The following is a 16807-nucleotide window of genomic DNA, read 5'->3' on the forward strand; positions in this document are numbered from 1 at the left end:
ACACCATGAAAAAAAATAGAAAAATAAAGTAGACTCCTACCACCGGACCACATTGGAACGCTTTAATTCATCGCCGTACAATACTTACGTTTAATAAACAGCATCCCGGAGGGATTTTAGGCATTAAATGTATAATAGCTATATTTTATGCTGTTTGTAATTACAATAAATTGTGGAAAGTTGCAGCAGAGAGCGTCGCTGAGACATCTGACAGCTGCAGCATCAGGGCCCACGATGCGTCGGCAAGCGGCGGGTTCTTGGTGCGCGAGGGCAAAACTAAACTTGCCAGATAATATTTCACATAACAGAATTTCCAGCTGCGAGGATGTAATTAGCACTCTTGTAAAGCAGCAAAGGGAGTCTCTGCTCTACTTCATTTTTTTTCCTTTTTTTCTCTCATTTTTTTTATGGCGCGGCTTTGTTTTTTAAGACTGCTGAAGAATAAACCTTTCTAGCATTCCGGAGGAAACACAAACTTGCATTATCCCTGGCAGATGACGCGGCGCTGGCTCTATGGTCGCTGCAGTGGATCTCTACTGCCATCTAGTGGCAACAGAAACCTAGACTCCTGCAGATTCATCCCCGTCTAGTCCGCTCTTTTATCCTGCTGTAAAAACCTTAATCAGTCGTTGGTCTCGTCTTAGAGTCAGGAGCCGTATGTCTATCCCATGCATGTTTAAATCCCCTCACTGTATTACCCTCTACCACTTCCACTGGGAGGCTGTTCCACTTATCTACCACCTCCTTCCATTCCATCTCAGCCTCTGACCCTCTAGTTTTAGATGATGGCCTCTTGCTCTAACCTCTCTCGTTCTTTAGAATAAACAGTCCAGTGCTGAGTAGAGATCATTAGTTTTCACGCACGATTCAGTTTTCTCTCATTTACAGGAAATCCTGGGGTTTGTTTTTTTTAGCTCTTATGTATATATATATATAATTTATCTTCCTAAACTACAAACATTGCCCACCGTCACCGGGGCCGCCAACCTGCATCCTGAAAAGGGAGTGCTCCGGGAACCTGGAGCCAGGATATTCACCGGTAAGCCAATGACGTACCAGGTACGTCATGAAAAGATGTCCCTAGAGGACCAATGAAGTACCTTGTACGCCATGGGTTAAAAATTGGTCGCAGTCAACCATTGCTGACCTGCATGCAAATGGTTCTGGTCCCATTGTGTAAAAAAGCCCTGGCCCTTCAGTGGTTAATATAAAGCAACTGTAATGTTACTAAAGTGACGAGGGTCTGGCACCTAAACATCTTTCAAAACGATTGTTTGTTTAATAAAACTACCCAGAGTTTGTTCCCTTGTTTTTCTCTATTCTACTCTTTCTAGAAGTTTTTCAGTATAAAAATATTTTCATTTTTTCTTATAGAAGTTGTGGTGGCAGCCCATGGCAGAGCCAGCATTATCTGATCATCTTCCTGTCCGAAGGTTTCCCCCCCCCCAACCCTAACAAAGGCTGCCTGAACCAATCAGCAACAATCAGTCACTTAACAGAAGAAAGAGAGTTTAATGGGGAGGAATAATTCTGCAGATTCTGTAAACAGGAAGGTAAAACGGCTGCTCCCCTGGAATACAGAATAATCTGTGCTATATAATTACATAGGTTTTATTTATTAAAATATTTATTAACCCCTTCACGTCAAATGCATGGGTTTTAGGACAACCTGTTGTCCTTAAGGGGTTAGAATGTAAACAATTGGCACATCCTGTCTGATGAGAATTATCCAATTAAGTCACTCTAACGACCCTCGAGAGTACATTATTTTTATTATTATTATTATTTTATTTTTTTGCCACTTTGTATTCCCGCCGCATTCTTCGTTTCTACTGGGAATTTTATGCACTTTTTATATTTTTATTTCCTGTTTTTTTGTCTTTTTATTTCATTTGCTGTTTTCCTGGTTTTCATCTTTATTTCTTATTTCCATTTTATGTTTATTTTATTATTATTTTATGTTTTGTTTTCATTGATATTCCCTTTTCTTCATTTCATCTCTCATCGTTTATATCGCGTAAAAAGCTTATCTTTATTTCCACTTTTATTTGGTTCTCATTATCTATGTTTTGTTCCTTTTTCCATCCAGAATAAACTTTGCGATTGGTTTGCTTGTCCTATATGATGCGGTGAATAGACAGGGTTGCTTAAAAATGTTTTTTGTTTGTTTTTATTATTATAATCAGCAAGTTATTATTATTGTTGCTGTTGTTATTATTATTGCTATTATGATTATTATGATTATTATTATTACTGTTGTTATTATTATTGCTTTTTTATTATTATTATTATTATTGTTATTATTATTATTATTAAGTTCCTTCCAAAAGTCCCCTGAGTCAAGGTGGTCTCCAGGTTCCCTTCTTATATAAGTATTTATTTTATTTTGCTTGGATAAATCTGACCCCAAATCAACAGATCTAAGACAAGGGTCCCCGGGTTGCCCCCCTTTTACTGCTTATGATTTTCTGTACTTGTCCCGAATTTTTGTTTCTCAATTAATTAATTAATTAAGCGATAAAAAAAAAAAATACTGTTTTTCTTTCATTGTTGCTTGCATTGGTTCTTAAGTCTCAAAAGTTCCGCTACATTCATTCCTCATTTTTGGGGTTTTATTTGTAAATGCTGGACCACGAGAAGCAACCGTAGGGTGGTCCTGAGGAAGGCCCCTTAAATGTAAGGTTTCTTTTTGTATTCCTTCATCATGTTTAATTTTTTTTTATTTTTTTTTTGCAGGGGTGAGATGGTTCTACATTAGCTGATGGTCCCCAAATGCCCCCTCTTACTGCTACATTACAATTCTTCTGGAAGAAGCATGCGGAATGTCTTTGGTCGCACCCTTTGTAAGCCAAACTGGTGGACAACGAGTCACAAAGGCCACCTAAATGGACCTCATCTCCCTGTACCTGGGGGACGAGAGGAAGGGAAGGACAGAGAGGGGGAGACGGGGACCATGCCTGTCCAAAGGGTTTTTGGGACTTTAACCTCCCTCCCTAAGGGATGGGAGGTGAGGAGGAGGCACAGGGTGGGCTCAAAGCCTCCCATAGGTTATTTGTATATATTTAGCACCCACGACTAGGTAATGGGGGGGAGGGGAGTATAGTTGGGCCCTATGCCCCCTCAGCTGATTTATTACCCACCGTGCATGGGACGAGGAAAGAAGGGGAATTCATCAGCTCTCCCTGGTTAATAGGGCATCCCTGATTTTTTCTCTCCTCTACTTGACTGTCCTGATTTGGTTTGGGCCAAATTTGTCTTGATTTTGGTAAATTTGTGATTTGGGCTTCATGCTGCAAACTCGCAAGCTGTTTAGTGAATAGACTTCCGAGAGGGTCAGGCCCTCGCTGTCTCACTCTGCCGCAAGCCCAAAAAAACTTTACAGCTAAGACGTTTTGACCTTTTAATGTTTTTTTTAAAATTTTTAGAAAATGAATTTGTATTTTCATTTCATTTTTTTATTAGGAGGAACAGCCTTTGGGGGAGAGGAGATCAGGTTTTTTTAATCGGTGTCGGCTACCATATTAGGCTGCCTCCTCCTTGCACCTCAGACTTTAATTTTTTATTTATTTTTTCTTATTGTTAGAAAAGCTGCGGATGAAACTGTAGCTGGTCTGCAGCTTTCTTCCCCCCAAAAGAATCCAGCGCCTTTATCATTAAACACAAGCCATTCCTTAATGGAAGTGTCAGATGCGAGAGACTTCTTCCTACGCCTTTTTCCGTGTGTTGAATTTATCTCTGATGTGTTGAGCTCCTGCGTTCTCTACGGCCAATGGGACTTAACCAAGGGGCCCCAAAGGATTTGACAAAACCATCACCAAAAACTGTCCAAAAGGGTCAGGGCAAGCGAAGAACGATCAGATGTCAGAACAAAGCCGGGGTCTGCTACACGGACATCTACAACCAGATTGGGCATCACGGTACCGGTGGGTCGATGCAGGGCTGAGCCTGTGAAAAAACGCATCTCCTGTCCAGAGGATGGGCCGTGACAAGAGATTCGCCCAGGACCTCGTTAGAATCCTTAAAAACAATCCTGATTGTTAGGACTCTTAGGGCTGTAGAACCCTGCGATACCCTCATACCCAGCAAACATTCCGACCTCCTACAAAGAGGAGACGAGACAGAGGAACAGGGGCTTGAGGACCAGAGAGGAACACCGGGGGATGAAAGAGAGGAACAAGGGCTTGTGGGCCAACAATGGACACATTTATCTGTGTCCCAAAGCAGGACTGGCCAAACTAAAGAGGGATACTTGGGAAGTGTGCCCTCACGGTGATATATACAGTCACACAATGAAAATGCTCCACCATCAGGTTCTTCAAACCCGAACATATTATTGTCCGTCTCGATGGAAGGTTCCATATGGAATACGCACCATAACGTTACAAAGTGTCGGAGCATTCGCACGAGCGGCAGAAGCGCGAGTCCGCGTTAACCCCGTCAGCTCTTTTGGAAAGAACGCGTCACGGCGAGGATTTCATTTTATTCCGAAACAGTTGCGCGAAGCATTATGTGTCTGGTAATGGCCTCCATCTGGCTCCCTAAATATCACCTGCCAAAAAAACAAAACAAAAAATACCAACAATAGCAAAATTAGTGCCATTCGCAACCAGCGGTTGGCCGAGACCTCGTGGCGCGAGACTCGCCAATTAAGCAAACTAATTAGTATTCCGTGGATCCCCACTGGTGTTTAATACAAAAAAAAACTAATGTAAAGTAGTTCATCACGGCGCATGTACTTTTATAATGCTGTGGAACGGTTTAATTAGAGGGGCAGAATGTGTGCCCAGGGGGTTGTGCGACGGAAACAGAATGACTTTAATTAAAAGCAGAATTTGGGATTAGAATAAGGACCCAAAGCCAGCCCAGCGCAATATTTCTTAAATATCAAACAAGAAGGAAATTATTCTGAAATGCACATTTTTTACGTGATCTTTAGTTATTAAAAAAAAAGGATGTTCAACAATGTGTGAAATTTACATACTTTCATCCATACCGAATTTCACCAGGTCCTTCCTTTTATACCATCGGTAATTTTTTCCTTTTTTTACTCCACGCAAACATAGATCCTGCCGGCAGATCGGCCCCCGTCCGGCCCCCGTCCGGCCCCCGTCTAGTCGCCCGTTTCTCCTGCTGTAAAGACTCAAACCGTAATCAGTCTCGTCTTAGATTCAGTAGCCGTATGTCTATCCCGCGCATGTTTAATACCCTCACTGTATTACCCTCTACCACTTCTGCTGGGAGGCTGTTCCTTTTATCTACCATCCCCTTGGTAAAGTAAAACTTGATGGACTTAGGTCTTCTTTCATCCTAAATTACTAACGATCAATGTCTATCTTGAGTAAATACTGGGCCTGGTCATTGGGGCCTGATCCAAATGGTGACATGATGAAGGGCCTCGTGACCTCAATGCCTTTTTCCTTTTATTCAGGTGGGCGCCCATGAGTCTAACATAGGAACTTTTACATCAACAGACCCAAGAAACCTGCCCAACAGATCTGGACATGAACTTTACCAAATGCCACTCCCCAGCCCAGAGAAAGAGAAAACTGTCCGAAGATCTAGGCCCGGACTGGCCAACTGGCACACATCAGGCAAATGCCCAGTGGGCTGGTGGCCAACATCACCTCCTACTTGATATGCCTGACCCTGCGCAAAAAGAAAAAATTACCATGTAGCTGCTGTCGGCCAAACTCACGTCACCAGGTGACCGCCATCTTGAGGTGCCAGTGCCGCCGGACCATCGTCAGTCCCTTCCTACACAGATCATTTGTGGGTTTCATCTACTTTATCCCAGATATATTGGGTGGAAAATAACCATTTGCTAGGGAGGGGTTCAGAGGAAAAAGGTCATGGATGTAGGAAGTCCAAAGCTTGACTTAGCGCACACTTACATGTTAGCAGTGAGTATGTCATCCCTCTGTGACAGGGCCAGGCTAGCTGGCTCATGTGTCATATGAAGTTTAGCCGGGTCACGGAGCGTCTGTGTCCGGTTCCGTATACCGTGACCCTGTAATATATTATATTGTGTTTATTGTGTAACCGGCCCAGAGACTGATGTGGCTTCAGCTCCAGCCTTCAAAGAGACGATCCTATAATCTGGCTGGGGCTCTTAATCAGCCAGCACAGCCCTGTCTGCCCAGACGGCACCCGCACTACAGGGGGGATAACACAGGTGGGGGAACCCATTGTATTCTGTAATCCCCTCACCTGATACATCCCCTGTATACTGATGGGATTTGTGATGGGATGGGAGTGATGGGATTGGGGGTTGGGTTCGGTACACATTGCATTGAGATTGTATATAAGTTCTGTGTGTTTGTAATAAAGAGAGTTCTTCTTGGTTTACTACGAATGGTGGTCTGGATGATCCGTGGATAGCTGAGTGCGATCCGTATGAGGGACTGACTGGTGATTCCTCAGCCCTCAAACAGGGGGACCCAGCCTTGGGTACGGTGACCCTGTAACACCCTCGACCTCCCTTACACCCCTTAGTCTGTCGGGGTAAAATCACCAGCCTCTATTATGTGCGGGTAATAACCAGAGCTATTGGCCGAGAGAGTGTAGAGATCATGTGATCAGAATGATCTCTCACACTTCCTCCCGGCATGCAGCGTATGACTGATCCAGCGTGCAGGAAGTGACATCACATCCACTTCCCCTATCATTTTACAGTGCTGTGGAATATGACGGCGCTATATAAAACAATAAATAATAAGAAAAATTATGCTGAAGGCTCCGTGTCAGGAATATGTGAACTGGGGCGCATCAAGAACATCAATAGCGTAAATTAGGTAGTTATACCTTAGTAAAAGGGTAGTATTTACCAGGAATAGACTAGCAGTGCAGGCAAACACCGTAAAGGAATACATGAAAGCTTGGTTCATAATTGGCAGACTAGATGTAACGGAGCCACACAATACCACAGACCGTTATTCCTTTTACATCTCCCTGTGCCAGTCGACGGAAATCAGAGGATCTCCCCAGCCGGCCCGTGATCCTCACTCTCTGCACAACTGGGACAGTGGGGCAGTGTCTGAAAATCAGGACTGCCCTGCAAAAACCAGGACACTTGGTATATATCATACTACAGTGTGTGCCAATGTATAGCTTGGGTCCAGATCCTGACTTGTAATATTATTACTGGCCACTAGAGGTCAGTAGAGGACAATGTAAGTGACAAGCAAGCATGACCATTGGAACTAAAAGGGGTCCCTTAGTGTTAGGTGGGGCAGAATTATATAGGTAGTTCTGGATGTTAACCCTTTTGTGCAAGGAACCTTGCTGCCTGTAGCACCATGTACTAAGAGGACCAGGTTGGCTTGTAACCCTAAAGTTTGCGCTATGGAGATCTCTGCCTTGCTTTCACTGCCTCCGTAGCCCTTTTGCCTGCACGGCGCGCAGCTTGAAGTAGGAACCTGGGGGGAGGGTGAAAGTGTGAGAATCGTTACTGACTAGTAACAGCGACTAGTTACTAAAACTCTCAATAGTCTGTGGTTTATGTTTTCAGTTTCATTGTTCCAGAGATATTTAGCTTAAATTCAATGAATCTGTGGCAAAATGTGGCAAAACCTCTCTGATCAGCAAAAAGGCTGCCTGAACCAGTCTGCAGTTTAACAATAGTGGAAAGAAGTAATGGGGTGGAATAATCCTGCAGATCATGAGAACAGGAAGTTATGCTGGCTGCTCCCGTGGAATGCACGTAAAGTGGGGTTTCTAATACATATATGTTGCTTATTTTAATCTGTGGACACCGTTACATGGGATTATTTAGTGCATAGAAGGTGTAGGATATGGGAAAGGTGACCAATTCGCTTTAACGTTAGGAGACGCTCACAGAGTCATCGCTAAAATAACTGTGTGCCTAGTAAGGTTCAAAATCATAAATGTATCAATATAATATAATTTAATATATATATTTTTGGCTTAGATATTCTTTGAGTAATATTCTGCATAGTGACTACCCAACGTGATAACGGTTTCTTATGGCAAGGATTAGCATGATGGGTGGTGTGTTTATGATGTGACTGGTGATTGATAAATATATATTATATATTATGACATCACATGGAGTGATCCCAGCGGCCGTAATGCTCCCGGGAACCGGCTGTCCAGTCACGCCCCATCCCTGCCTGTAACCACACCCCCAACACGGGTGCCCTGATTTACACACGGGTAATGACAGAGGGTATGAACCAATGGCACAGACGCTGGACAGACTCAGCTCGCAAGCGATACATTGTAAATGTTTAAAATGTCAGTAAATTTCATTTTGTTGATGTCAGGAACTCTTTCTTACTACCTTAGACGCACAAAGCATTAATTGCTTTTTTTTTATAAAGGGAATGCTTAATTGTCACGTGACACTTAAAATGACATCTATAGGCCGCTGCCATAGAAACTGAAAAAAAAAGTCTTGAAAGCTTTTGTTTAGTTCCATGTGATCTGTAAAGAATTGCTGTAAATTCTCAGTTATAAAACTCATGCGTACAGAATCCCAAATTTAGCATGTGTATAGTACAGGGAAATAGTACAAAACTTTTTTAGCTAAAAAGAACAGATTTCTGTAAAAAAAAAAAAAATGGATTTTTTTATTTTTTAGAATAAGCATTTTTATTTAGTTTTGAGCTCAACATCAAATTTCTGTAAAATATTAGATTTTTTCAATATTTTTTAGAATGAACATTTTAGCTTGAAATGTTGAAATTTTATGTAAAATTCCAGAATTTTTAAATTTTGTTGGAATCAGCATTGTAGCTCAAAATCAAATTTCTGTAGAATACCACATTTTTTATTTTCAGAATGGACACACAGAACAAGTTCTGCAACATTAGTTATTTGATTTGACTTTTTTATTATTATTAACCATTTGTGTGGCATTGCAGACCATCGATAAAACCAGGAGAAGGAGGATATTTATAAAAAATATAATTTGCATTGAAGTAACATCGACCAATTCAAATAAATTTTAAATTGAATATCTAATTCACAAGACTAATTTCCAGACCAAAAACATTTTAGTTGAGGGTCCTGGTCCACGTGAACAAAAAATAAAAAAGTTACAATATCCAGGGTTTTAGTGGAAAACTATTTTTCAAGATGCATTGTTCAATTTTAGTGATATTTGAATCTAAAGTTTCAGAATTCCAAGATTTGTTTTTTTTTAACTTCTTGGGATGCATTGGGGGTGATAAAGCTACATAGTAATTAAAAAGGCTATAAAAAAAATAAAAAAGTGCATAAATACCCAATATAGCAATTTATTACAGACATAGTAAGGAGGGCAAGGGGTTCCATGAACATGATGGGGTAACCTACAGATACTCGGCACTGCTGTTTACTGCTGTGTAATCTATCTCAGATATGGAAACAATCACACAAAGATTTGACCCCCCCTCCAAAAAAAAAAAAAATAAGGGTAAAAAACAAGAAAATAAATAAAACAGTTTAAAAATATACATATTAAAATAAAATCACCCATAATTGTTTTTGAATATTTTTGTTGCCTATGACTCGTTTTTGTTTTTTCGGGTCATTTTAAATTAAAAAAACCTAGCTTTAAAATCGTGTTAAAGTATATATAGCACACGTGTATATATCATTCGGTAAAAACGTTCACTTTTCGCCCACCTGCTCCGGAAAGCAACTCAGAGAAGATATGGCTTCTTTTGACCCTTAGTGCACCTAAACCAAAAATCGGGGTTATAATATACAACGTATCACTTTTTTTTACTGATTTTTTTTTTTTTTTTACTGAATAAAACTAACAAAAAATTTACCGAAAATTGGATTATTTTTTTATAATTTGTAAACCTACCCCCCAAAAAATTCAGTATTATTGGGGATAAAATAATCATTTGTTGACAAATGTTACCAAATAAGCAGCTTAGAATGGGGTTGTTTTTTTTATTTATTTAATTTTTTTCTGTGTCCTCCCAAAGCTCTCCGACAGCTACTCCTTAAAGGGTTGGAGAGCTGTAGTTCGTGTCTTTTAAAAGCTCTCTAACAGATGAACCATAAAGGCGCTTTCGGAAACTGCGTTGTCATATGCAGGTCTATAAGATGGGATAGCCAAGTCTGTTGTACGCGGAATTGTAATCATAAAACATTGGAGGGCATTCAGGGAAATTTGGGGTGAATGGCGTCAGGTTGGAGCAGCTGTCCTCCGTGGCGGAAGTAATGGTTGAGTCGGGGCTGTTTGTGTAGACAGGGGCTGGCAGAGGGACACATTTCGTCGTTTCATTCAGGCTCGGGCTGCAGCTTCCCACGGGACTCCGTCTAATTTGATGACATGGATTCCACGGGTCACCGTAAATGAGTCCGTTTAGCAAGTGATTGGCCTCGTACAGGGAATGTTCCGCCGTTACGTCCTGATGGATCCTTACCGATGCCGCTTGGATGATCTCTTGTTCTGAGATCGCGTTGTTGTAATCCGGGCCCAGGAGGTCCAAAAATTCCACCGCTTCTTGGTTAAACTTTTCCAGGTCTCTAAAAGTCGCCGTCGGGTGGCAGAGTCCCGACGAAGAGGGATAGGCGGGCTCTGTGAAAAAGGACTGGGGCAGATTGCGATTTCTCAAGGGTACCTTCTTACACTTCTCCCCTCGGATCTCTTTTGCGTTGTCAAAAAGAGCTGCCAGGCTTTTGCTCTGCAGGTTGGAGCTGTCCCTCTTCGGAGGAGGCTTGCATTGGAAGCTTGGGGGAGACGTAGAGGGGGAACCGGCCTGGGGTTTTAAAGACACCTGACTGCTCGCCAAACCCGTGCACCTCTTAATTTGCTTCTGTAGATACTTCCTGTGATTGACCTTCCTCTTCGACTTCACGGGTTTATCCAGGGCCAGTTTAATGTTGCTCGAAGCAGTGTTGATGAAGCTCAGCAAATCTCTGGTGGTTTCCTTAAAATCCCCACTTTCAACAGAACCCAAAAAGTCGGCTCCTTGGTAACCCTTCTCGAAGTCCACCACCGATCCCGGAAAGTATAAGGGCATAAAGTGGGGGTTTATCACCGCCGTTTGAACAGCCATCCCCCTTTTGCGTTTCCCGACGCCTTGGAGCTGAGGACTCCGGCCAAGTCGCACCAAAGGTCCTTAGGTTGTCCACCTATATAACGTGATATTAAATCCCAGGGCTGTTCCGATTCGGAACCTTGGCGTTAGTTCCGGTTCATTCTTCTCTAAACAGTTGGCTTCGTCAAAAACATTTTTCCGGAAAAATAAAGTTTAGTGGGAATAGGTACAGATGCAAAATATTGTCTCAAAGTCATCTCGAGCATCTACCGTCCATGAACCGGCCCCGCGTCTAGTCCACCCAGTGAGCTCTTGATCTGTGAGCTGTCTCGCACTCTCTGTTTCTTGTCCCTCCAAATCTTTGCTCCTTCTCACCAGAAACAGAAAGCCTGAAAGGAGAAGGAGGGACTGGTCGGTGGGAGGTCTGCAGCCCATAATGGTATCGGCTTTCACCAAATCCGAGGGGAGTGAAAGATACAAGTGATGCTTGAGATAAAGGCCAGAGGGAGTTCTTTATCTTCCCCTTAAACACAAAAAAAAATCTCTTTGCTTAATTTCAAGACTGGTAAAAAAACAAGAAATTGGTATAAGAATGTTTTTAGTAAATATTCTTCACCTCGGTGTCAGACTAGCTACAAAAGAATCTCTTTAGGCCAATAAAGGGAAACGTAGCTTTCCTCCGCTAACTGGGGGAAGAACATTTGCCTCGCACCGACTCTGCTGAGCACTTCCTGGGAACTAACAGGAAGCATTGAAAAGGAATATAGCTGTTATATGGCTAAACTCCGACTTTATATCAGGCTGGCCTGGTTTGGTTGGAAAAAACTTTCTAGTTTTAAACTCAGAAGAGTCTCGGTACTTAGAGGCTCCTACCGAGTTCAGCTAAATCCAGCGGATCTCCTTAATAATGGACCCAGCAGGGGGGTAACTTTCTATTACCTTCCCCATCTTCAATCAATTTATAAAAAGGGCAGATAATCCTTTAACTTTTTTTTTTTTTTTGTTTAATTATGTGATTCTAACTGGATTATTATTATTTTTTTTATTATTTATATTTGATATACATTATTTATATTTTATTTATATAGCAACGAGTGTAGAACTTACAGACTGAGACGACCCGATACATTAGGGAAAGAGGGTCCGACTCTATCATGATCAGCAAAACATTATCTCACGGGCAGCAGGCATCGTAAATGCCGTTCACTTGGAATTTCGCGGGTTAATTATGACCGTAAATAATAGTATGTCGCACAAAAAATATAAAAAAAAGCTCATCCACCAAACAAATTCAATAATTTGAGGATGTTCATTTTGTTGCGGTTTATATGGATATGATTCTATCTGAAGAAGAGACCTCTGAGGTGCTGATAAATGTGTGTCAGGTCAGGGGGGGGGGAGCCTGGTGGCATAGAAAGGGTTAATGAAGCAGCATAATACTGAACGCAAAATGAACAAATATCCGGTGAGTTAAAAAAATAAATAAAGGAAATTCCTAAAAGCAGTAGATCCTATTATTTGGGGCCAAATGAATCCAAGTGAACAGTCCCAGCGGCTCAGCCACGGTTTGCTGGAGAAAGTTATTGCCCAAAATCCAGACAATAGCCCTGCATGCATTCACTGGGGGCTTAAGGGGTATTTGCATACTACAGATAGGGATTAGGGGGATATCATGGGGGGCATAATTGCATTTAATATGCACGGCCGCCTAAGCAGTGCCGCAGCTACTAAAAGTAATGTTTAAAGTTCTCATCCGCAGGAAAAAATAGATACATTTTACAATTTACTTCCCAATTTGTGCTCATTTACGAAAGAAATATTGAAACTTAAATGAAATAAATTTTATATAAATAATGTTATTTTTCAGGTTTTGGACTAAAATGTATTTTCCACTTTGATTATAACCCCCAGCGCTGTATACAGTAATATAACGCCCAGCGCTGTATACAGTAATATAACCCCCCAGCGCTGTATACAGTAATATAACCCCCAGCGCTGTATACAGTAATATAACCCCCAGCGCTGTATACAGTGATATAACCCCCCAGCGATGTATATAGTAATATAACCCCCAGCGCTGTATACAGTGATATAACCCCCCAGCGCTGTATATAGTAATATAACCCCCAGCGCTGTATACAGTAATATAACCCCCCAGCGCTGTATACAGTAATATAACCCCCCAGCGCTGTATACAGTAATATAACCCCCAGCGCTGTATACAGTAATATAACCCCCAGCGCTGTATACAGTAATATAACCCCCCCAGCGCTGTATACAGTAATATAACCCCCCCAGCGCTGTATACAGTAATATAACCCCCCCAGCGCTGTATACAGTAATATAACCCCCCAGCGCTGTATACAGTAATATAACCCCCAGCGCTGTATACAGTATAACCCCCCGAGCGCTCTATACAGTAATAATATCCCCAGTGCTGTATACAGTAATATGAAGTCTCCTCCATAGACTTTCATTAGTCAGAGAGTCTGTCTTGGTGATTAAGACTGAGCCATTCTATTGTTTCCCACAGGCAGTATAAAGAAAACAGCCCATTTTTAAGAAAACGTATTTTTAATCTGATACGAGGAATAAAAAGGTGGGATATTTTCTTTAATGAGACCCTTTAAGATATTGGCCCTTTTATAAGTCATCAGAAAGTCCAAGTTATTGAACTTCATGGAAATCTTGTCACCTATAACTATTATTCACTGAAGCAGAAGAGTGTCAGCTCCCTGACCTCACAGTATAAAGAGCTTCTCACTTCAAATGCCCGGAGAGGGGCAGTTTTGTTTATTACAAGGTGTGGTTAGAGGTGTGACTGGGGTATTTGTGTAACTAGGTGAGGCATTTATAAGAAGAATAATGGGGTTTATTTACCCCGTTTAATTTATAAAGCTGTTTCTATACACATTATCGGGGCTTTTAGGGCTGTAGAACCCTGCGATCCCCTCATACCCAGCAAACATTCCGACCTCCTAGAAAAGAGGGGCATCAGGGGAGGAGAGAGGGGCATCAGAGGAGTAACAAATGGATCATTGTCTTCAGCCAGACCCATTGCACACCCTGAGCGTCCAAGTAAAGAACCCTGTGGCAATCAGCAAGCTGGCTGAGCACGATGGGAGTTGTAGTTCTGAGATGTCAGTGGCTGCCTCTCCCCGGTGGGAATTTCTACCCTTCCCTGACAAGCATTATAGGCAGCCTTTGACGTACGGCCCCCGGCTCCTAAATAGCTGCCATTCTGTCCCCGAACTGAAAAGGCTCTTTGTGCCGGGGACTCATTATTGTGCGACGCACCGAACTTCCTGAATACGGCTCGATAATGAACGGACGATTTAACAGGAAAAGCCTCGCCGCAGATAAATTAAAGGCGTATAAAGCGTATTTCAACCGCGATCCGCCAGGAGAAAACCGGCACCTAAAAAAATACAATCTTTTATTGGGGGACGGTAAATAATCCTCGTTTTATAGGAAGTTTCCTTAGGAGAGCGAAGAAAGAAAAAAAAAAAACAGATAAAAAAATCCCTTACGTGGAAGAAAAAAATCTTTCACAGAAGCAGCTATTAAACCACCAACTCCCATGACCTTTAGCCATGGCTGGGTACCATGAGAGTTTCCATTAAACATCCGCTAAGGAAGGTGCCAGATCTGCCCCTCAGCCCCAAAACCGAACGCCCCGTCTGCTGGTTTGAAAATTGCACTTTATAGAAACAGTAGTGGATACACAGATTAGACTTCCAGTGTTGGTAGAACAGGCTACACACAGTTTCCCAGTCGGTATACAGGTCATTACTGGACTTCTTCACATACTGTTAGATTGCTTTGCATGAAGTGTTATATTTTAAGCAGAAAACACTGGATAAGAATGATAAGAATGACAGCTTTTGTTCTTCTTTGTTATAAATGTGAACTTTTCGCATACATTATATATACCGTATATATATTGGAACTGCAAGCTGTAGGTTGGCTCCCGGTATATTCTGTAAGCAGGTAAATAGTTTTAGACCTATCCCAAACAAATCCAGTCTACTAGACAAATACCCCGACTGCTTATCATGCTGCTTGTGGGGGAGAAATTGAATGGCTCGGTCTTAATCACCCAGTTGGACTCTCTGGATAATGAAGGTCTATGGAGAAACAGACTTCATTAGCATTGCCATAAAGCATCAGCTCGGTGTGGTGTTTGAGCCGGTAAAGTCATCCAAAATATCACATGACTGACAGCACCGGCGGCTCCAGGTCTGCAGATAAAAGGAGTTTATAGGGGCAAAATTAGACAAAAAAACAGCACCCACCGACGTCATTGGGCAGTCCTCGCCACGTCCCGCAAGGGAAGGCTCCGGGAAGCCGGAGCCCAGATGTTCCCAGGTATGGTAATACTACTGCATACAGAGCTGGGGGGTTATATTACTGTATACAGCGCTGGGGGTTATATTACTGTATACAGCGCTGGGGGTTATATTACTGTATACAGCGCTGGGGGTTATATTACTGTATACAGCGCTGGGGGTTATATTACTGTATACAGCGCTGGGGGGTTATATTACTGTATACAGCGCTGGGGGTTATATTACTGTATACAGCGCTGGGGGGTTATATTACTGTATACAGCGCTGGGGGGTTATATTACTGTATACAGCGCTGGGGGTTATATTACTGTATACAGCGCTGGGGGGTTATATTACTGTATACAGCGCTGGGGGGTATATTACTGTATACAGTGCTGGGGGTCATATTACTGTATACAGTGCTGGGGGTTATATTACTGTATACAGCGCTGGGGGTTATATTACTGTATACAGCACTGGGGGGTATATTAATGTATACAGCGCTGGGGGGTTATATTACTGTATACAGCGCTGGGGGGTATATTAATGTATACAGCGCTGGGGGGTTATATTACTGTATACAGCGCTGGGCGGTATATTAATGTATACAGCGCTGGGGGGTTATATTACTGTATACAGCGCTGGGGGGTTATATTACTGTATACAGCGCTGGGGGGTTATATTAATGTATACAGCGCTGGGGGGTTATATTACTGTATACAGCGCTGGGGGGTATATTAATGTATACAGCGCTGGGGGGTTATATTACTGTATACAGCGCTGGGGGGTATATTAATGTATACAGCGCTGGGGGGTTATATTACTGTATACAGCGCTGGGGGGTTATATTACTGTATACAGCGCTGGGGGGTTATATTAATGTATACAGCGCTGGGGGGTTATATTACTGTATACAGCGCTGGGGGGTATATTAATGTATACAGCGCTGGGGGGTTATATTACTGTATACAGCGCTGGGGGGTATATTAATGTATACAGCGCTGGGGGGTTATATTACTGTATACAGCGCTGGGGGGTTATATTACTGTATACAGCGCTGGGGGGTTATATTAATGTATACAGCGCTGGGGGGTTATATTACTGTATACAGCGCTGGGGGGTATATTAATGTATACAGCGCTGGGGGGTATATTAATGTATACAGCGCTGGGGGGTTATATTACTGTATACAGCGCTGGGGGTTATATTACTGTATACAGCGCTGGGGGGTTATATTACTGTATACAGCGCTGGGGGGTTATATTACTGTATACAGCGCTGGGGGGTTATATTAATGTATACAGCGCTGGGGGGTTATATTACTGTATACAGCGCTGGGGGGTATATTAATGTATACAGCGCTGGGGGGTTATATTACTGTATACAGCGCTGGGGGGTTATATTACTGTATACAGCGCTGGGGGGTTATATTACTGTATACAGCGCTGGGGGTTATATTACTGTATACAGCGCTGGGGG

At 42.3% G+C, this 16807-nt stretch overlaps 1 protein-coding gene across 1 annotated transcript; it reads right to left on the reverse strand.

Moving 5' to 3' along the window:
* Positions 1-10052: 10052 nt before the first annotated feature.
* On the reverse strand, positions 10053-11018 carry LOC149276036 (protein FAM181B-like). Its single transcript, XM_089503989.1, has one exon. It carries the CDS (start codon positions 11016-11018, stop codon positions 10053-10055), a length of 966 nt encoding a protein of 321 aa, XP_089360115.1.
* Positions 11019-16807: the final 5789 nt, after the last annotated feature.

This window comes from Sceloporus occidentalis, unplaced genomic scaffold (genome assembly GCF_023333645.1).
Source record: "Sceloporus occidentalis isolate IW3139 unplaced genomic scaffold, rSceOcc1.0.p SCAF_250, whole genome shotgun sequence".
Lineage (NCBI taxonomy): Eukaryota > Metazoa > Chordata > Lepidosauria > Squamata > Phrynosomatidae > Sceloporus > Sceloporus occidentalis.